At 55.4% G+C, this 20,785-nt stretch overlaps 1 protein-coding gene across 4 annotated transcripts in view; it reads left to right on the forward strand.

Annotated features, from left to right (window-relative positions):
- TFEB (transcription factor EB) overlaps positions 1-20,785 on the forward strand; it is a 55,226-nt gene that overhangs the window by 21,884 nt on the left and 12,557 nt on the right. For 2 of the 4 annotated variants that reach the window (XM_047103273.1, XM_047103275.1), the window contains exon 1: positions 9,079-9,121. The exons of 1 other annotated variant lie outside the window; for it this stretch is intronic. In XM_047103273.1, the coding sequence (XP_046959229.1) occupies positions 9,093-9,121 (29 nt within the window). In that variant the 5' untranslated portion in view covers positions 9,079-9,092. Of the gene's footprint in view, positions 1-9,078; positions 9,122-10,645; positions 10,795-20,785 lie in introns of those variants that run through there. One more of the 4 variants, XM_047103274.1, reaches the window with a different exon arrangement.

Consider the following 20,785-nt stretch of genomic DNA (forward strand, 5'->3'; position numbering starts at 1 on the left):
GGCTCAGAGCCTGGAGCCTGTTTCCGATTCTGTGTCTCCCTCTCTCTCTGCCCCTCCCCCGTTCATGCTCTGTCTCTCTCTGTCCCCAAAATAAATAAAAAAACGTTGAAAAAAAAAAAAAAAAATTTAAAAAAAAAAAAAAATGAAAAAAAAAAAAGTATTTAAAGAAGTCCTTAAGGCTAGCCACCATATTCCTTTGTATCTTCTTTTTAATTTGCTCTATCCATAGGTACCAATAAGACAATTATTTAGAATGAGAGCTCTCTAATTTTTTTTTTTAACATAGAAGTTTGTCCAATTCAAAGAATCCATTGTCATTGACAAGGAGGATCTTATATTAATCTTAATAGTGACTCAAACCAATAAGCCCTTTCATGGCTTTACATGGACGTTAGAGGTGTTCCTAAAGAGGGTGCAAAAGTCGCAGCCCTTGCAAGATCCAGAAAGTTCATTCCCAGAGTTACTTTAAGAAAACAAAGACCTCTGTTGTCGTAGGTGGTAATAATGATGTGGTGAAAATGGAGTCTCTGGGAACGTTAGATGTCTCTAGTAACAGACCTGCTGATTTGTGACACCAGGTTGGTGCTACTGGTATGAGACTTTTCCAGCACTATTAAGACAATGCAGGTTGAGATGACTGAGGCCTTTAATGGATTGGGACCCCCTTGTGATTCCCCCGAGAGTTGGTATTGTCAGACAAAGAGAGTGCTGCTTGTGGCCTCATGTCTTGGAACCCCAGTCTGTTCAACAGGCCATCAAATGTATGACGGGCTATGCATGTCCCTGCTGGTTTCCACCAGAAAAAATATTCTCCTTGGTCACAAAGCCAAGCTCTTAGGACGTAGAATAAGAGGAAAGGAAAGGAGACCCATGGTTCTCCTCCTTATGACAAATGACACAAAAGACAGAGACAAAAGAAAACAATGACAATCTCTGGTTGAAAGAGGATCAATAGAAAACAAAAGTATTTACAACACACTTTTACCAGAGTCCCTATACCTAAGGAACTAGTTTACACAAATATTTAGAAATGAAAAGGACTTGATCACTTTTGCTTTCTCCAGACCCAGCCGGCAGAGATCGAAGAGACTGACATGGTAAGAAAATTTACCTTCTGCTGGCTCCTGCTCGAGGTCCCAGAGTCTCTCAGCTGCTTCCGGAGTGAGCACTGTCCAGCCAGTGAAGAGCCCCATGCTGGACAGCAAAACTGTAGGGGAAGAAACTTTCTCCTTCTACCCTTCTAGGTTCTTTGGCTGGTCTAATATTTAAATTGACATAAGATACATTAACAAGAAGAAAAACAAATTTAATTTTGTATGTACCATAGCCCCCCAAAATATGAGGCTCAAAGAAGTGACCAAAGCAGGCAGCTTTTATGCAGTTTAGATAAAGGAACAAATTGCGAAGAATGAACAGAACAAAGGGGTTTGGGCTAAGGGTAGCTAATTAGTAAAGAAGTAACAAGATTTGTTTATACAGCCTTTTTGGCCCCAAATTCCCTGTTTCTAGAGATAAGGATGTCTCTCCACCCTCTGGTACAGAGAGGGTACCTTTCACCTGGGAGACTTATTTCCTGCTCTCAGGGGCATGAAGGAGAGTCAGAGGGCCCTTCTTGTACCTGTTTTGTTTTTTTTTTAACTTTATTTTTTTTTATTACTTTAAAAAAATTTTTTATTTATTCTTGAGAGACAGAGAGAGACAGAGTATGAGCAGGGGAGGGTCAGAGAGAGAGAGACACAGAATTTGAAGCAGGCTCCAGGCTCTGAGCTATCAGCGCAGAGCCTGACACAGGGCTCAAACTCACCAACCGCGAGATTATGACCTGAGCCGAAGTCCGATGCTCAACTGACTGAGCCACCCAGGCGCCCCTTCTACCTGTTGTTTCTTAAGTACCTGTAATTCAAAATGCCAAGTGACATGTTTTGCTTTCTTTCTCTTGCCCCTCTTAACAGGATTGTTGAGGAACAGTTGGGATCAAAAGCCTGAGTGGGTCCTGAGGAGGACTTCATAGAACAGAGGTGCTAAACTCCCTGAACCTCCCCTCCTCCCCGCCCTCCTCCAGAGCTGCCAGGAATTTTTTAGGGCTTGCAGCTAACTTCAAAGTCCTGATGCATTTTGTTTGGGCCTGCTCCAAGCTTTCATGTTTCCTGCTGGCCTTGATAGGCGTTTGAATTGGTGGCCCCAAATCTACTCCAGGAGACCCCAATCCTACTCCAGGATTTCCCCAGATGTGTTCTATGGAAGGATTTGATGGCCAAGCAGGGATGGGAGAGTGGCAGTCAAAAAAAGCAAAACGGTTTTCTTTGCTGGAGGACTTGTCAGAGCCTTTGATATGCTGATATTCATTGTGTACCTCTAACACGGGGGTCTCAACATCCTGCAGGATAGCTCAAAGGGCTGGTGTCCAAAGCTCCATTTTCCAGATGGAGAAACTGAGACCTGGAGTGAGGCCTAGGAAATGATTTCCCAAGATCATGCAGTTATCTCTAGTAAAGCTGGGACTAGATCCCAGGGCTCCTGGTTTCATGGCCAGTGCTCTGCCCGTGACATCCCCTCCTTCCTGTGTTCTTCTCAGAGAAATGTTGTATATAGTGCTGCTCCGTTCCTGAAGGCTCCTCGCCTTTTTCTGGCCCCTCCCCTCTGGCTGCCAGCGCATTAGAGGGTGTCCTATTCCCTCTGGGCATCCATTGATGGGAGACGGGTCTATGCCCAGCACACACGCTCCAGGGAGTTACCTGCCCGGCTAATGGATGGCAATAAGGCTGTATCCTAGCTGTGGGGCCCAAGTTAATTGGGTTTCCTGGGTCCCAGTCTCCTCAACTGTATCATGAAACTTCATCACCTGGTTTATCACCTGGAGCTGTTGAGAGGTTCAGCTCTGACACCATATGTGATTGTGCTCTGTTCATGTTCAGTTCATGTACGGATACCCATGAGTCTAACTATTCCTATCATTTCTGGGGCACAATGAGGGAAGAACAACGGGAAATCCAAACAAGGCCCTGGGCCATGGGATCTGGCATGTTCGGACTCCTCGATTCTGACTTAGCCCCCACACTGGATATCTGCCCTTTACTGTGCCACTGTCCTCTCTGGTCTCAGCTCCCCGGTCACCTATGAGGTGGGCCAGTCTGCCTGACTCTGGGACCCATTTTGCAGGTGAGACATAGGGGAGGGAGCTGGGGGCACGGTTTCCTAGTTTTCTGTGGGGAAGTTGGTGTTCAAGTTGGGGAGAGAAGGTCAAAGCATCTTGGGGCACCAACACAGGTCTGCCTTGAGTTGGGTAGCCTTCTCCAGCCCTCCCCACCCCTTTGATAACCCCCAGCCTTCGCCCAGGGTGGCTGGCCACCGGGCCTGTAGGGTAGGAGGGCGTGTGAGTGCACCCATGTCCCCGTCAACTCAGCAGTTGGGAGTTTAAGTCCCCTAGGCCCTCTGTGGACTGTGGTGGGCTCCAAAGGAAAGGCCGGGAGGTGGGCCAGGCTGGGTTGGGAGGTAGGAGGAGTGTCCTCTCCCCCACCACCCCCCAGGGCTGTTTGCCTGAGTTATTCTTAGCGCTGACTCATTATAGAGTCTATTTTTAGCCTTGTTTCTAAGTGTTGCCAACATCTGGTGCAGCCAGTACTGAAGGGGGTCGGGATGGCAGGGGCGACCCCTTTGGGCATTGCCGGGGACTGGAGCCATTGGCAGGAGGGCGAGGACAGAGCCCTCTATGTCCCGCACCTGTCACGACTTGAAGCCAGGCACGCAGTAGGTGTCCTATTTGTGCTTGTGCATTGATTGCTCTCCCACTGTCTCATCCTTCCAGGTCCAGCCCCTGTGGGGGGCAGGGAATGAGTGTTACCTGCCCCCCAGCAGGAGCTGATGGTACTTACCAGGTAGGCTTTCCCGTGTCCACCGCTCAGAAGTTCCAGCTGGCTTCTGACGCCCGCAGAGAGGGACCTCAGAGGAGGGAGGCAAGCCCCAAGCCGGGGCCCCTGTGACAGCCACCACCAGAAGAGACGCTGGCAGACCTTACAGGGGAGGAGTGTGGCTCAGTGGTTATGGGTATACAGCTGGACTGCCTGGGGCCCAGGCCTGGCTTTGCTACTTCCTAGCTGCGTGACCTTGGGCAAGTTGTCATCCTCTCTGTACCTCAGTTTCCTCATCTGTGGGACAAGGATGGGAGTACAGTGTTTTGAAGACTAACAGAATAACGTGTGAAGTGCTATATAATAAGGAGGTGGTGGCCTTCTTACCACTTTCGTTGTTGTTATTACTAATGAGAAGCTCTGTGTGTGCCCCCTCTGTGTGTTGGAGTGAGTTGGGTAGGAGGCTTCTCAGCTTTTCTCTGCGTGAAGTGAAGCTAGGGGTGGGGCCCGGAGAGAGTGGTTATAACCCCGGCATCGTGATGGCGATCCCTGCAGGGCTGCAGCAAGGGATAGAGAGTGTACAGGCGGGTTGGGATGTGGGCTTTCCCCTTCATGGGTTGAATGAGTCACTTAACTTTTGTGACCATCCATTTCCTTACCTACAAGACAGATATGATCACAGGCCATAGAATTCTTGCTGGGCACACGGTGGGAACTGAATCTGTGAAATTTTGTGGGGGGCGGGGCGCATTGCTGGGTCCTTTTCCCGTAAGGGGGATGGGGTGCCATTGCCTTGGGAGTCAGGGAGGAGAGCTTGGCCTGGAGGCTTGAAGAAGGGGGGCTGTGATCCTAGCTCTCCCTCAGCTGTGTGATCTGCACACATTTCTTGCTTCCCCTGGGCTTCTGTAACACAAAGAGGTCAGAGAAAGCTGGTCTTGAGACTTCCTCAGAGCCTCAGGGAGTGATCTGGGGACTGTTTGAGCGCATGGGGGAGGCCCCCAGTTGGAGGCCAGGTGGTCTGGCCACCCCCCTCAGCCCCATAGAGCTGCTTTATTCTCATGCTTTATATACATATCGAGGTTCTAGGTAAAGTTTATCTGAAAACAGGGCTCTCCTGCTAGAAATAGCCCAGGAAATCTCTGGTGGGTGACTTCCCAGGCCTCTTGTCATCTGATGGGCATTGGCTCTTGGAGGTGACCCATGCAGGGGGAGGTGGTAGGGCTGAGATGGGGCAGAAGGGCCCCTGCCACAGCACTGGCACATAGCAGGTACTCAAGAAATATTTGAAATGAATGAATGGAGTGGCACCGGGGCAGTATCCCAGAGGAGCAGTACCTCTGATTAAGTGGCAGATCTTCTCCTACCCTTTCCTCTGTCCCCCGCTTTGGCCAGCCTTAGGCTCCCTCAGCTCTGGGGTCCAGGTTCAGCCTTCCTCACTCAGAGTCCCAGTTTGTCCTTGATAAAATGAGCGTGATAGGCTCAGCCTCAGAAGGTCCCTTCTGGCTCTCAGCCTCGGTTGTCAGGGCAGGTCACACGCATCCACACACGCATCCACACACACGCACGCCCGCACACAGCTCCGTGACGTGGGCCTGGCTGGGGGGTGGGGGGCTCCTCTTCCCCTCCCCAGGCAGGAGCCCCCTCAAGTTCTCCTGAAGTGAAGGTTGGGGTGCTGCAGGTCTCTGGATGGGGCCCCCAGGAGATGATGTGCTGGAACTGGGGCTCGGCCTGTGGGTGTGAGAGGAAGGGTGGGCATCTGACTGTGTCCTCTGGGCTGCAGCTGCCACCGTGACCTTTGTGTGTGACCTTCTGGGAGTGTGGGCGGCTGCCCACAGAGCACATATTTGTGTTGTTCTGCCTGGGTGTGAGGGGGTGGTGTGAACGGTGGCAGTGAGGGAGCAAGGGCAGTTATCTCCTGTTGCTGGGAGCCGCCAGGGCTCTGAGAAGAATGGAAAGTGATTTCATGCAAAGGAGCCCTTCCGTCTCTGCCTTTTGGCCACAGTCTGAGGTATGGGGTGGCCTGGCTTCCTTCCTTTCCCCCACCTGCCTGCCAGAGGCCCCTGTTCCCCCTCCTCCTGCCTCAGGGATAAGGGACTGCCTTGATCTGCAGTCTGACACCCCTCTCAGGGGGTTTTCGGGAGTTGGTCCATACCCGCAGCTATAGGAGTCGGTGTGGGGACCAGGAGGGCATCTAGGCCTCGATTCCTGGCACTACGTAATCCCCTAAGCCGGAGGAAGTAGCCTGCAGAGGCCCAGGCCGGGATGCTGTGGTCATTACCCCATTACCAGCCCAGTGGTTTTCCAGCTTGAGAAGACCTGCCAGGGAGGGGAGGGGAGAGGCCCCACCTGCCCACCGGCTCTGCCATCCCAGCTGCAGCCCTGCTGGTGACTCATGCCCCTGGGGAGTGAGCCCGGCTTCTCTCCCCTGGGGCACCCGGGGCCTTGGTGCTGAGCCCAGGGCCCCAGCAAGCTGGTGGCGGGGACGTGGGGAGGTGTGGTGTTGGGATTGAGGCCCTCTGTCTGGGGAGAGGTCGCAGCAGATTTTTCTTGCACCTTCTCCTGGCCCCGCAGACTACCTTCCCCTTGCCCACGGGGGAGGCCACAGCCCCCAGTTACATAATGGGTCCCAGATGCCTCCTGAGTGAGCAGCCCAGTGGGGCAGCTGGATCCAGGAGTCCCTGTTCCCCAGTGCCCGGCACTGGGCACGACCCCATTCCACTGCCTGGGCTCACTGAGGGCGTGGGTGGTGCCTGCCTTCCTACGCAGCCCCCAGCGGGGCTGTGCCGCCTGGGAGGGATGGGGAGGCCCTCTCCAGGGAAATGAATTCCTGGCCTGACCCCAGATGCCGGCCTGCCCAGCTCTGCTCCAGGGTAATGCTGGGTGTACACACAGCCCCATTGTATGCCTGGGCTCTGTGCCCGCCATGGGCCTGGCACCAGCTCTATCAATAGCAGTGGCTCCTCAGTTCCTCGGCACCCCCTGCCAGGGCCCGAGCCACTGGGCCCCTGGTGGGGAGGAAAGGAGGCCTAGTGATCGGGGTGGTGGGTGTGTCCTGAGTGGAGGGGCCAGGACCATTCGGCCCCTTGAGGAGCCAAATGAATACATTTGCTTTTCTCACCAAGTGTGAGGTACAGGAGCAGGGAGCGTTATCCCCCATTCATATGAGGAGACCGTGGCATTGAGGGGCAAGGTGACTTCCCCAAGGTCACACAGCTACCAAGCGGTAGAGCTCAGGGCTGAGCCCAGGCAGCCTCGGGACCAGCGTTGGAACTCGCTTCCAGCTCGGGGTTTAAGAAAAGGCAGGCCTGCCTTCTTTTCACAGCCCAACTTTGGGGACTGTGGCAGGCCACTTCTGGAAAGTGTATGTTCCCAGGGTGGAAGGGGGCCCAGGAGCAGTATGGTCTGGAACCCCATGTGCTTGGGAGAAGCGTGGTAGTTAATTTTCAAGGATGATGTAGGTGTCTGAGTGGGCAGAGCAGGTCTCCAGATCTAGAAGACAGCTCTGTGCCTCAGTTTCCCTCCTCCACCTGCATCGTGTATCTCTTGTGCTTCTTGGGAGGGCCCAGGAATGTAGAGGTGAGACGTGGCGAGGGCTGGGGCCTGGAGCCTCACACTCTTTTCCTCTGCTCCACAGACCGGTGGGGAAGGCCCCCTTCCCCAATCTAGATGCCCCTGGAGGCGGGCTGCCAAGGCGTCCAGGCGCTTCTATTCTGAGAGTCCGTCCTGAGCTGCCCCATCTCCTCAGGTTTCCCAGCCTGAAGGGACCTCTGAGGCTGTGGGCAGCTTGCAGAGGGGCAGCCTGGCTCTAGGCTGTGAGGGGAGTCCCGCTTCTGCCCATGTCCCTCAGGGCAAGATGGATGGTGCCCAGATACCACTCTTATGGGGTCTGTCCCATTTCCTACTCTCTGGGGCTCTACCTCTACCCCACGAGCCCCGACCCCTGGGGCTGGGCAGAGCTGAAGCTCCTCCCTTCCCTTGGCCCACCCTCCTTGTCCCCTGTCGTCCTGGGCATGCGGCCTGGTCCCCTCCTTCAGTGCCACCTCAGCCCTCTTAAAAATGGACAGGGCATTCTGCAGTGACCACAAGATTGTGTAACGCCATGGCTGGGCCGTGGGGACAGGTGGGGAAGAGAGAAACTGGAAGCTCCCTTTTCCACTGCCCCCCCACCCCCTGCCCCGGAGCCTTGTCTCCCTCCCCACTCTGCTGGGGCTCAGCTTTCTCTGTTTATGCCGCTCCCACCAACCAGCCAATACAGCTCCGTCCGAGGCCACAGGGGTGGACACGTCCAAGGGCTTCCGGAGATGAGCGATGTTTGGACATTCTGCAGAAGGAAGGGGGATGGGGCGGAGGAGAGGGAGCGAGGAGGCCTCCTCAGCTGAGCCCAGAGCTCGTGGTGGAAGGGCATCCTGGATGCCTCCAGGCCTGGTAGGGAGTTTGGACTCTGGAGGACAGCGGGGCGCCATTGGGGGTGATGGAGCAGGCGATGACTTTTCTTTGTTGCTCAGCCCATTTTGTGTCCACTCCCTTGTTCTCCCAGGGCTGTTTCCTTTCTCTGTTCCTCCAAAGACAATAAACCCTTCTCTCTGCTCTTCAGCCCCTTCTCTCTGATTCCTGCTCACCCCCTCCCACACGTCCCACACGTTCTTGGCGTCCTCTGCTCCACCGTCTTGGCCTGTTCCCCTGCCCTGCTTTGTCTGGCCTCCTCTCCCTCTCCCCAGCCCCCGACCCCCCCTTCCCTGGGGTAGGGCTTGGGTGGAGTTGAGCCTTTGAGGAATGGGATATGGGCCTGGCGGGACCACACAGGGTACTGGCGCGATGGAGAACGTCTCCGGAGGATGTTCCCTGTTCTGACATGGCTCTCTGCACCCTTCAGAAAACGACTGGGTCCCACAGTGTGGCTCATCGGGAGGATCTTACTTGTAATTTGTCAACCTGATACACGGAGATACAGATTTCTCTAGCCGATAAATCAGAGAGTGGTGGGCCTTCGTTTTCTTGTTAAGTTTGGCAGAGAGGATATGGACCCAGACGGGAATCAGACCGCAGACAACTATTGTTTCCTCCCCAGCATCCATCTACCTATAGACGTACGCACGCATCCGTTATATCTCCATGCACCTTGTCCATGCTCTCATGCATGCATAGCCGCCCGTTCATCAGATATTTACTGAGCACCTGTGTTAGGTGTTTTACATTTAATCCTTACAGAAATTCACCAAGACGGGCATTCTCAGCATTTTGCACATGAGGACGCCAAGGCCCCGTGAAGTGAGGTGAGTTGCTGAACGCTGCACAGACAGTAAGGGACACATCTGGAACGTTCAGCTCTCCGTGCCTGGAAAGACAAGCTCTTAGTGTGGTATCAAAGTGGCCCCCCCGACCCCGGTGTTCCCAGTGCATGGTTCTTAGCATGAAACATCACAGCTGTGCTATCGAATGAATGGGCCTGCCGAGGTTCTGGAATGCTGGAGTTCTCTAGCTCCATCTTTGGTCCATCCCGGGGTTGGGGGGCAATGCAGGGCCCCGAGCCCTCTTGGCATTTGCCACCAGTAACCACGTGTTGGCACAACCACCCCTGGAATGGATACTTCTTTGTCATAGAATGTGCCAGACGCTGGCGCATCCTTGTTTCTTCGCTCCATCTTGCCAACCCTGCTTCCGAGGGAGGTCTTACCCCTAACAGGCGGGAAAGTTCTAGGTGCACGCTTGGCCACTTCACCCAGTCTCCCCCAATGGCTGGGCTCTCAGGCTGGCCCTTTTACTGGCCTTTCTTTCTAAGCTTTTGAGTTAGCTGCTCCGTTACAGGTCCTAACCTCCTCCTCAGGGCCCACTGGCTGAGACAAGGATGTAGGTACAGGTAGTTTACTTGGGAGGTGACCCCAGGAAGAGCCCGCAGTGGGGTAGAATAGGTGGGGTTGGGTAGACAGGGAAAGGAAGGAAGCCAAGAAAATGTGTGTTTGGGAGCAGGTGACTGCTGTGACATCTGAGGCTCGGGCTCACTGGGGGCCCCTGTAGAACCCCGGGACGAAGTGGGGTGAAGGAATGGGTGTCTCTTCACTAGCCCTGCAAGGTCTCTGACTAAGAGCTGCTGGGGGAAGACGGGATGCTGGCTCTGACATGGAAGCGGGTGCCAGCAGCTGGCAGGGGGGTGTGGCCGGAGCCCTGATGGCCTCAGCAGCACCCACCGAACCCAGGCCTGGGAGTCCCTTGGAGTATGCCTCTTGTCAAGCCCCGTGTCCCCAGCGCCCTTCTCTCCAGGCCCACGAAGCTGCCACTCTCAGCTGCCCCGGGCAGACCCTGCCCCCTGGAGCCAGTCGCCGGGGCCACCTTCGTTGTGTTCAGCAGATACTTAAGGAGCTCCTACTGTGTGGCAGAGGAAGCTGTTAGGATCCCTCCAGGCACTCACAGCAGAGGAAAGGGACCCAGCACACATGAGGTCCTTCCCGTAGGTCAGACACCGGCAGCCATTTCCAGGCCCCGTCCGAGGCAAGTGCACTTCTCTGGGCTCCGTCCGCTCCCAGAGGGCGGGACGGATGTGCTGGGTGGCACGGAGCCTGGAGCCACCTTTGAGTCCCCTCCCAGCCCCAGCATCCTGAGACTGTGATTGTAGCGGTTTCTCTGACTTCCTTTTCCTTTCTCTCAATGCCCCTGCCTCTTCCCCTCCTGGGGCCACTGGCCCCATGGCTGCCACGTGGTTGTCTTCTGGTGCCCTCCCTCTGTGTCTCTATGAGGAACAGGATGCAATTTGCGGGGCAATGGGAGGGGGGGCATTTTATTCAAGGGCATCCTTCTGTGTCCCTGGTGAGGGCTCTGCCCGGCGCCTGCTTCCTGGAGAGGGGCCTCCTCCCTGCTGACTCCTGCTCCCACCGTGCAGATTCGCACAGCAGTCCGAAGCCTTATGGGGCTGAGGGCATGGGAAGAGTTAAGAGAGGGAAGTGGTGCGTAGGTAAGGCTTGGGGGTGGTGGTGGGGGGAGGGCAGGAGGCGAACAGGGGGCAGGTGCTGGGCCTGGTGGGGCGCCGGGCGGCAGGTGGGCCTGCCAGAGCCTCGGCTCCTTGACCTCTCTCTCCAGCGGCCACCCTCCACCTTTCCCTCCAGGTTTGGTCGGGGCGCAGGTGTCAGGGTGGGCCGCAGGAGTTCGTCCGCCCGTGATGGCCAACCTCACGACCTTTGACATTCTCTCCTCGTCTGCCATGCACCTGCCCCGCTTGCAGAGAAAGGTGGCTGCGCTCTTGGGGCTGGTGCACTGGTGTGAGGGCCGGGAGGACAGATGCCGTTGGCGTGGGCCCCAGAGGTGGACTTTATGATGAAGCTTTCGATGGGTGGCTCGGGTTGGAGCTTAAGCGACTTTGGTCCAGGGCGGAGGTATGAGGCGTCTCACCTCCCCAGGAGGGAAGCTGGGGAGGCACAGGACGCGGTGGTTGGGAGATCACGAAAGGGGGAGAGAGGAGGGGTGTGCCCCTCCCCCATCCCGACAGGCACAAAATCCAGGGCACTTGGTTCCTCTCTCTCTGCCCCGCTGACGGCAGGGTGCTTCTTGCATTTGAGGACAGAAACAAAAGTTAGGCAAGCTGCTGTGCGAATCTGGAGCGTGAGACTGGGGTGTCCCTCCCATACCTGCGTGTGTGGCAGAGACGGGGCAGGGGCACGAAGCTTACTCCTCCGTAGGTAGTCACGGTGGAGTCGCCACTGAGGACATTTCACTTGTGGGGGGCGAGGCTGGCTGGCGGGGCATCTTCCAGTTGGAGGAGGGGTGGAGGGGCCAACTGGAGTGTCCCCGGGCAGGACAGAGGTGAAGCTGAGTTTGGGGTCTGGGGCGGCTGCCAGTACCGGGGAGGCCCTGGGGTGGGCAAGGGCTGGGACAGGACCCAGGCGAGGGAACCCCTGGTTTTGTGCCCCACTCGTGTCCCCAGAAGCCCAGCCTGGGGCACGGGCAGGGGAGGAGGGCCAGAGGGGTAGGTGCCTGTAGTGAGCCGAGGAAGGTCTGTGGCTGTCCCGCGGCCTCTGTCTGCGCCGCCGGCCGCCCTGTCCTGCCTCCACCGGGTGTGAGTCAGACCGAAAGCAGAAGCTGCCAGACATTGCACAGGGTGAAGCGAGGCAGAACCAGCCGTGCTATTTTGGAACCTGGTTAATTCCCCTCCTGTCCCCCACCTCGCTTCTCTCAGGGCTCCTGCCCCCTCCTGGTCACTAGCACTTTGCCTCCCTCGAGGGGACAGTTGGGTTGGGACTTGACTTCCCCTGGCATGCGGGGTGGGGGTGCTTAATGTCCCTCCCCTTGCTGGACCCCCTTCCCGGCCAGAGGTGCTGGCTTCTAGGAAGCCAGCCTTCTGGTGTTGGGGGACAGAGTGCCCCCTCCTGGCTGGAGCTCAGAGCCCTTGATCAGACACCCTGGCGAGATGATGGTCTGTCCGCACGCACCCTCCCCCGCCCATCTTTCACCACCCTCAAGCCAACTGTCAGTTGCCTCTCCCTCTCTGGAGCTGTGATCTACAAGGCCTTCAGGGGACAGCCTCTCCCAGCAGGGACTCTTAGAGCGTCGGGAGGGATTTCCGGACCCAGAGTGGAGATATTTTGGGGCCAAGGGCCTTTCCAGAACCCATGACATCACATACCCTGCAGCAGCCCCAACTCATCCCCCTAATCTATGGGTCTTTTTTGGGCATCCTAGGCCTGCTTGAGGTTCTGGCCCCACGTTTTAGGCTTTCTTTGGAGCCCGCATGAGCCTGGGGGCCCCTGGCAGTCCAGTCTGCGGTGGCGAAAGAGGTCAGTAGGGTGTGTGTTTCTGAACTGAACGTGGAGGTGTAGAGGTGAGAGCCATTACCCACCTGTGGGCAGGGTGGACAGGGGTCCCGCCCCCACCTGAAGCTGTGCGGTGGGACAGAGGGTGGGCTTTGCGGTTGCCCTATGAGAGTGTGTGCGTCAGAAATGGGCATGGCCTCCACTGTGTGTTGCTGCCTCTGGGGGGACCCTGAAGTCCGAGCTTCACCCAGCAGCCTGGAGTGGTAGATTTCATGCTTGGGCGGGGGGGTGGTCAGCAGGCACATTGCAGGTGACCAATTACTGCAGTTGACAGGGATGTGGGTCCTGGTCAACCTTAAGAGAGCAGGACTCAAGCTTCTCGTTGCCTAGATGGATTTGGGGCTTAGGCAGGTGAGAGCAAGGCTAAGGCAGTAAGGTCTCCTAGGCCGCCTGCAGGGGCTTCGGCACGCCCCCTGCCTTCTATACAACACACAGCAATGAGTTAAATGCACAGCCAGCCCGGAGCCCAGAGCCCTGTGATCCTGCCTCCACCTTGGCTCCTGGCCCCGAGAATCAGGGCTGTGCGCTCAGGGTCACCGTGGGGCTCAAGAGAGCCCTGCTGTCCCTGCAAGTATGTCTTCCCGCCAGGGGCCTGCACCTCCTCACTGTCTCCACCCGTCACCCACTTTTATACTTGGAACCAGGTGACCAAGCCCCCAGAAGGCTGCAAATGACTTCCCCCATCAGATCTCCTAGAATGCTATGTGAAGAAGCAGATTCTGATTCAGTGAGTCCGGGCTGGCCTGAGAGAGCCTGCATTTCTAACCAGCTCCCAGGGGAGGTGATGCCTGGGGGTCCTGCTTTGAGTGGTGAGGCCTAATAAGGCCCTGTCCCATCTAAACTCCAGCCAGATTGGCACTGCTCACCTAGCTGGGGAACTAACACTCATGGGCCACCCCCTAGGTGCCAGGAGCATCACACACTTGAGCTCCTTGATCCCTCCTTCACCTACTCTGAGGGAGGTGGCATTATCACCATCCGGTGTTACAGATGGGGAAACTGAGGCTCTGGAGATTAAGTTCCTGTCCCGGGGTCACACGGCTGGTGAGTGGCAAAGCCAGGCAGGGACTGAATGGGGGATAGTTCTGGAAGGACAAAAGCTGAATGAGGCTGGCATCCTGTCTCACCTGCCTACCCCAGGGCCCCCCTCCACGAATGGGTTTGCCATCACCTGCCTCTTCAGGCCCTTTCCAGACAGACTCCTCAAACGGGCATCTAGCACACTGCCATGGTCCATGCACTCACCAGCCTGGGCCAGAGGCTGGGTGTGCAGACTTCTAGACCCCTACGAGCTGTGTGAACTCAGGCAGATGGTCAGCCTCTCTGTGCCTCAGTTGCTCTCTCTCTAAAATGGGGGCTATATTGCTACCTCCTCACAGGTGGGTGGGCTTGCTTTGAGGATTAAATCAGAAATATATTTCGACTCAGAACAGTGCCTGGTGCATAGGAAGCGCTCAGTACAGATAATAATGAACTCCCGTTGCTTTGTACCTGGGAGACTAGAGGCCACCCTCTCTGTACATTCACGCCATGGCCACACTCGTAGGTGTTTTCCTTCCTTCTTTCCTTTCCCGTCCCCTCTGCCACTGTCTCACTGGACACTTCAGTTACAAAGAGATTGTTTCCAAAGTAATCAGAGGCCGATTCAGCTCTCGAAGAGGAAGCCGAACGGTGGTTCGTTTGTGGCATACAAGCCAAGCCACGGGGCATTGGAGAGGCTGGGGTGGGGCTGGGGCAGCAAGGATGCAGAGGAAGCCCCCCCAGGAGCAGGGGCCGGAGCCAGAGCTGGTGGGTCGGGCGTGCCGTGGACCCGGGCCTAGGGCAGGGAGGGCAGGGGTTCGGATTCGGATGGGAGGCGGGAGCCACTCCGTGTGCTCCCCGCACGCTGCCCCGCGCCTGCATCCTCTCCCACCCGGAGTCACAGAGCCTTCCTTGCCCGCGTTGAGGGCAGAGCGCTAGGGTGTGCGGGTGGGTGGGACTGCTGTCTCCTGAGCAGAAAGAAAAGCAGAGGCCGGACCCCCAAGGCTGCCACAGGCCTGGAGAGGGAGTTCGTGTGTGCGGCAGCAGTGGGAGTGAGAGTGAGGAGCGGTACCTGGCTCTCCCGCTCCCGGCCCCGCAGGCTGGCTCCGTGGACACTTGGCCTTGGCTGTGTCCACGCTGCCCGGAGCCTCAGGGTGCCCGGACAGAGCAGGAAGGGGCCTGCCGGGGATCCCGTCCTGCCCTCTCATGGTATCAGCCAGGGTCCAAGGCCCAGTGAGGGGCAGGACCGGCCTGAGCTCACAGCTGGGCAGTGGGACAGCCAAATGCAGGTCTTCTAATCCCACTGTGCCCTTGGGAAGTGTCGGACGCTTTGGTTCAGGGCTGAAGGAGCCCTTTTGGAAGAGACTCATTCCCAGGCATCAAAACTGTCAGGTCTCCTCTTCCTTGCTGAGGGCTGACCTAGCACCCAACAGAAGGTCAGCTGGTCTTCCTTCAACGGGGAGAGGGAGGTGGGCTGGCTAGCGTGGGCAGGGGAGGTCAGGGGCTTGGGACCCTTGGCGTCCCAATCTTGAGTCCGTGCCCTGGACTTTCGGCCCCCTTTGGATCTGGGGGGCCCCTCCTGCCCCTGCTGCAGTCCAGGCCAGGCCTCTGTCCATGTAATCGTGTTTCTCTCCAGTCAGCTTGATATACTCTCCCCCTCCCCCCATTGCCCCCTCATGGCCCATGGTAACTGCCTCCGTGAGATCCAGATCTCCCACCTTAGTCTCTTGAGCCCCTGGGAGTGGATCAGTCTTAGCTATTGAGCAAAGAGAGTTTTCTGCAGGCGGATGGGGTCTGGCCTGCATTTGGGGGCTTCTGGGAGGGGTGTGCAGGCCTCTCTGGGAACCCTTTGTAAGATCCACTGAGGGTAACTGCGGGCGGGGGCATGGGGCAGTGCTGGGAGTTTAGGGGGACAATAATCCACCTACGTGGACCTTCGCTATTGGCCCCTGGTTTCTTCCCCAGGAAAGAAACTGGTGGTGGTCATGCACCTCAGAGAGACCCGGGCTTGCATGCCCACCTCACCGTGTTCTCGCTATGTGACCTTGGACAAGTCACTTAACCTTTCTGAGTCTTGGTTTTCTTATCTGCCACAGATGCTATTTGTCCTGTGAGATGTTTGTGAGGGACAAATAATCTGATGTGGGTCACGTGCTTAGCTCAGTGCCCTGTCCAGAGTAGGGACTCAGGAGTGTTTGCTGAGTGAGAGAACAGGTGATAATTGAGCATGCCTTGGGTCACTGGGCAAGCAGCATTCTGGGGCCCTGAGTCTCGTTCTGGGAATTCCGATGGGTGGGATGGGGTAGAGGTTCAGAAGAAGAACGCTGACTTCTGGGGTGCACCTGTGTGGCTCACTCAGTTAAGCGTCTGACTTGGGCTCAGGTCATGGTCTTGAGGTTCACTGAGTTCTCTGCTAACAGCCTGGAGCCTGATTCAGATCCTCTCTCTCCCTCTCTCTCTGCCCCTCCCCGACTTGTGTGCGCTTGCTCTCTCTTTCTCTTTCTCTCTGTCAAAAATAAATAAACATTTGGTGTGCATGCGTGGCTCAGTTGGTTAAGTGTCAGACTCTTGGTTTCGGCTTAGGTCATGATCTCGTGGTTTTGTGGTTTGAGCCCTACGTCGGGCTCTGCACTGAACAGCATGGAGCCTGCTTGGGATTCTCTCTTCCTCTCTCTCTCTGTGCCCCTCCCCCACCTGCGCTGTCTCTGTCTCTCTCAAAATAAATATACTTAAAATAAACAAAAAAAAAAAAAAAGAAAAAAAAAAGAAAGCTGATTTCTCTGGAAGCTTCTTTGTACCTGTGGAGACTGGTAGGTGGCCAGGAAATAATTGGAGAACAAAGCAGTGTAGCCACAGGCAGGATGCTCAAATGGACCAAGTGTCTGCCAGAGGAGATGGGGACAGGGGAGCCAGGGAAAGAGAGGAGAGAGACAGCTGCTCACTGAGGGGGCGGGGTGAGGGATATGACCATGTGTGTGTGCATGTGTGTGTGTGTGTGTGTGAGAGAGAGAGAGAGAGAGAGAGAGAGAGACAGGCAGACAGAGGGTCTGCATGTGTGGCTGGGCTGTATCTGTGCATAACACAAGGGCAGACCAGGACCTTTCTAGTTTCTTCTCTCCATGCTTCCCAGTTACTCGTCCCTCAGTGGCAGTCTTCCTGGGGCAGGCTTCATGCCAGGGTCCGGCTGGTGCCTTTGGGACAGGATTGGCGCCTCTCTGGTCTGGGATCGCCTTTGAAGGCTCTCCATTTGCAGCACAACTGCTGTGCCTTGCCCCGGGCCAACAGGCGGGCCAGCCAGGAGGCACCAGCTCCCACCCTTTCCTGTGGGATGTGCGCTGGGACGTGGGGCTGATGGGCCTGAGCTGCAGGCACGGGGCGGCCACTGAGCAGGCCAGGAGCTGTGGCTGCCCTTCATCTCCCCTCTCCTTCCTTTCCCTCCTCCCTGCCTCCTGCCCCTACTCAGAGATTTAAAAACAAGCCCCTATTCCCCCCTCCCCCCACCAGCCCTGCAGCCTCCTGCGGTGGGTTCCCTAGAGGCAGGTTCTCTGCATGCCAGAGTCAAGTACATCCTGGGTTTGAGTTTGTGCCGCCACTCAGGTGCTCCGTGCAGACCACCCTTTTGGAGCTTTAGTTTCCTCCACTGTTTGTTCCCCATCTTTACTGATCACAAACAGAGGACTGGCCAGCCTGTGCCAAGGCTTGGCACTTGGCAGAGTGATTATGTTGCATGAGAGACAGGGAGAACCACATCCTACATAATAGTCTTTATGTCTGTCCAAGGCGGGGGAGGGGGGGCACTCAAGCCAGGGGATGGAGGTGAGACCAGACGTTCCCTCTAGGGGAGGGTCCTGGAGGGAGCTTTCCCGGGTGATGACAACGTTCTCCATTTTGGTCTAGATGGTGATTACACAGACATACACGCTTGTAAAAATGCATCAAGCCTTACACTTTAAACCTGTGCATTTTGCTGGGATAAAGGGGAAAAGGCCAAAACCTTAAGATAAAAATGTTAAAAGCGTGGACCGCCAACCTCATTCTTGCTTCTGGTACCAGATACCTTCTGATCAAACAGTGGACACTTACCCAGGGTGAGTGTGGTTTCCATTTTCTCTTTTTCAGTACTGGAGGAAGCAGGAGGGCCCCACTTTGGCCTCTCATGACATGTAGAGAACCACTGGGCCAGATTCAGACAAACCACCTGAATTATGAAGTATCTCCAGTGTGCTGGGCACCGTGCTAAGTGCTCTGTCTGCTCCTGGTCTCTTAAAACCTGGAATTAGGATCATTATTACCCACCTGTCTCTCCCATAGCACTGCGGTGAATTATGTGATATACAAGCTTTGGAAAAGAAAATCTTATAAAAGCTGGCCCAAGGCCTTCCCGCCCTAGTCCCATAGGGGTCTTGATATGTGGTGTGTGTGTGTGTATGTGTGTGTGTCCCTTTTCTCAAAAGAAACTTAAGAGGAGCAGTCAGAGAAGACAGTTCAGGGATGCCCTAGACAGGCATGGACAAAGGGACAGTGAGCAGTGACAAAGTGGTGACATCTCTCCCCTGCCCATGTCTCCTCTGCCCTTGCCAGAGGTTTCTATACCCAGCATCCCAACTTAGATCCCAACTGTTCTGGGAGAGGTGGCTCCAGCTGGTAAGCCCCACTTGATTGACGGGAAGACTGAGGCTAGGCTGAGACACTGAGTCAGGCCCGAGGCGGGGACTCACATCCACGCCTTCGGATGCCAAGTTCTCACAGCATCTTGCGGGCAGGACTGCCGGCTCCTGGGAATCTTATGACATCCGCCCACCCCTAGTTCTCTTTGAGTCCAAGCCAGTTGATGACCCCCAGGCCCTGCAGGGACCCGTGACCACCTTGGTAATTTCCAATGGCCACAGCCCAAGGCACGGGGATCGTGGTGCACATCCTCATTCATCAGGCCTTCCTTTGCCACTGCCTCTGCCAGAGGGAGCTCAGAGAAGACAAAACAAACCCGGGGCCTGGAATCTTCCCCTCTCTTCCCTTCCCAAGGCTGAAAGGTTACACAAGAGGTCATGGGGTCCTTCCCCCTGCCTCCGGGAGCCTCAGCACCTGCTCAGGAGGCCTTCCTTTAGTGGTTGGTTTGATTTCCCTCCAACTCCATGGGGCAGCTCCCGCCCAACTGCTAGTTTGTAACAGCCTGGATCAGAAGAAAGCTTCTTCCGACCACAGAGGCACAGAAAGTAATAAATGGCTTAAACAGGCATCCCGGCCTTTGGGCTCCCATTCTTTGTTGTTTCAGCCACCAGACATGTGTTTTTCTGGGAATACAGGAAATTATCTCTGCCCTTTGAGGAAGGGCAGAGTTTTCTCTGCTCGTGTTTGGGGATTCTAGACCATTCCATCGTCCCGGGCACCCTATAGCCCCTGGGCTGGGCAAAAGAGATCAGCTAGTGAAACCTTTTGATTGTAGGGGACTTCTTCAGTGGGAATCCCTAAAATAAAATGTGGCAACTCCTACCCCCAAGTCCAGGACAGAGGGGCCTAACTCAAAACCCCAGCCTCCCCACTCATTAGCTCTGTGACCTTTGGCAAGTAACACAACCTCTCTGTGTCTGTTTCCTCATCTGTAAGTGGGAAGGGGTGGGGGCTGGGAGAGTACTGGTACTCAGGTCATGAAGTAATTGTGATAATGAAATAAAAGGTGTTTCGAACACACATCGTCTATAGTAAGTACACCACAGGCATATTTCTAATTATTAGTATAAAATATTTTTTCCTGATTAGAAACACATACGTGTTAATTATAGAAAAAGAATAACATTCCAGAAAGTAAAAAGAAAATCACTCATGATTGCATCACCTAAAGAAGTCCATGATACTCTTATGTATTTCCTCCCCAGAGGTTTTTCTACGCATATTTGTACATGGTGATGATCAGATTTTTAAAAAATGTTTATTTATTTTGAGACAGAGAGAGAGAGTAAGCAGGGGAGGGGCAGAGAGAGGGGGGACAGAGGATCTGAAGCAGGGTCTGTGCTGATAGCAGGGAGCCTGACGTGGGGCTTGAACTTGTGAACTGTGAGATCATGACCTGAGCTGAAGTCAGACGCTCAACTGACTGAGCCACCCAGGCGCCCCCAGATCAAATTTTATATACAACTTTGCATCCTACTTTTTGTCACCTGACATATCCCCATGTTACTCACTGCAAACAAAACAATCCACCAGGAAGAATACCACAGAATTTATTTGACCATCTGGTATCCTGACACAGGAGATGTGTCTTGCCTGCATTTGAACTTCATAGACATTGAAGGTGCCGTACGCATTTTTGTGGCTCCTTTTGTTTAACATTGTCTGCAAGAGGCGTCTGTGCCGTGTGTAGCAATAGTGGGCTCACCGTCATTCCCAAGTAGCATTCCAGTGGTGATGTACCGCAGCTCCCTTCTCCATTTCCCTGCTGATGGACATCTGGTGTTTTCCGGTAGTGCTGCTGAGAACGTTCTAGCGCGTGTCCTCCGGTGAACACATGGATGCTTTTCTGTTGGGCATTCACTTCAGAATGACGTTGCTGAGTCATGGGGTATATGCTTTCTGCTTCCTGCTCCAAGTTTTATTTTTATTTATCATTTAATGTTTTTTATTTATTTTTGAGAGAGAGAGTGTGAGCAGGGGAGGGGCAGAGAGAGAGAGGGACAAAGGATCCGAAGCGGGCTCTGTGCTGACAGCAGTGAGTCCGACGTGAGGCTCGAACTCACAAACCGTGAGATCATGACCAGAGCCGAAGTCAGATGCTCAGCCGACCGAGCCCCCCGGGGGCCCCTTCCTGTTCCAAGGTTTCAAGGATCACCTGGAAGGCAGAAAAATCCCCAGGGAAGGTCAGGCCCCACAACTAACGGAGGGGTCCCGGCTCAGCGAAGAGCAATCTGAGGGGTGCTGCGTGATCACGCTCCCTCTGAAGGCTCACGTCTGGGGCTGTAATGGGAAGTGAGCTGGACCCCGGGTCCTGGCCCTTCAGCTCCAACTGGCATGTGACTTCTGACCCACTGGTGGCCACTTGGCGTCCTCACCCAGGGTCCTCAGCTGGCCTAACAACCATCGCATTGAGGAGGGCAGGGCTCAGGCCAGGCTCTGGGTGGCACCGAG

The sequence above is a fragment of the Lynx rufus genome, unplaced genomic scaffold (genome assembly GCF_022079265.1).
Source record: "Lynx rufus isolate CCGP_SWC_20201006 ecotype Redwood Valley unplaced genomic scaffold, mLynRuf1.p SCAF_6, whole genome shotgun sequence".
NCBI classification, from domain to species: Eukaryota; Metazoa; Chordata; class Mammalia; order Carnivora; family Felidae; genus Lynx; species Lynx rufus.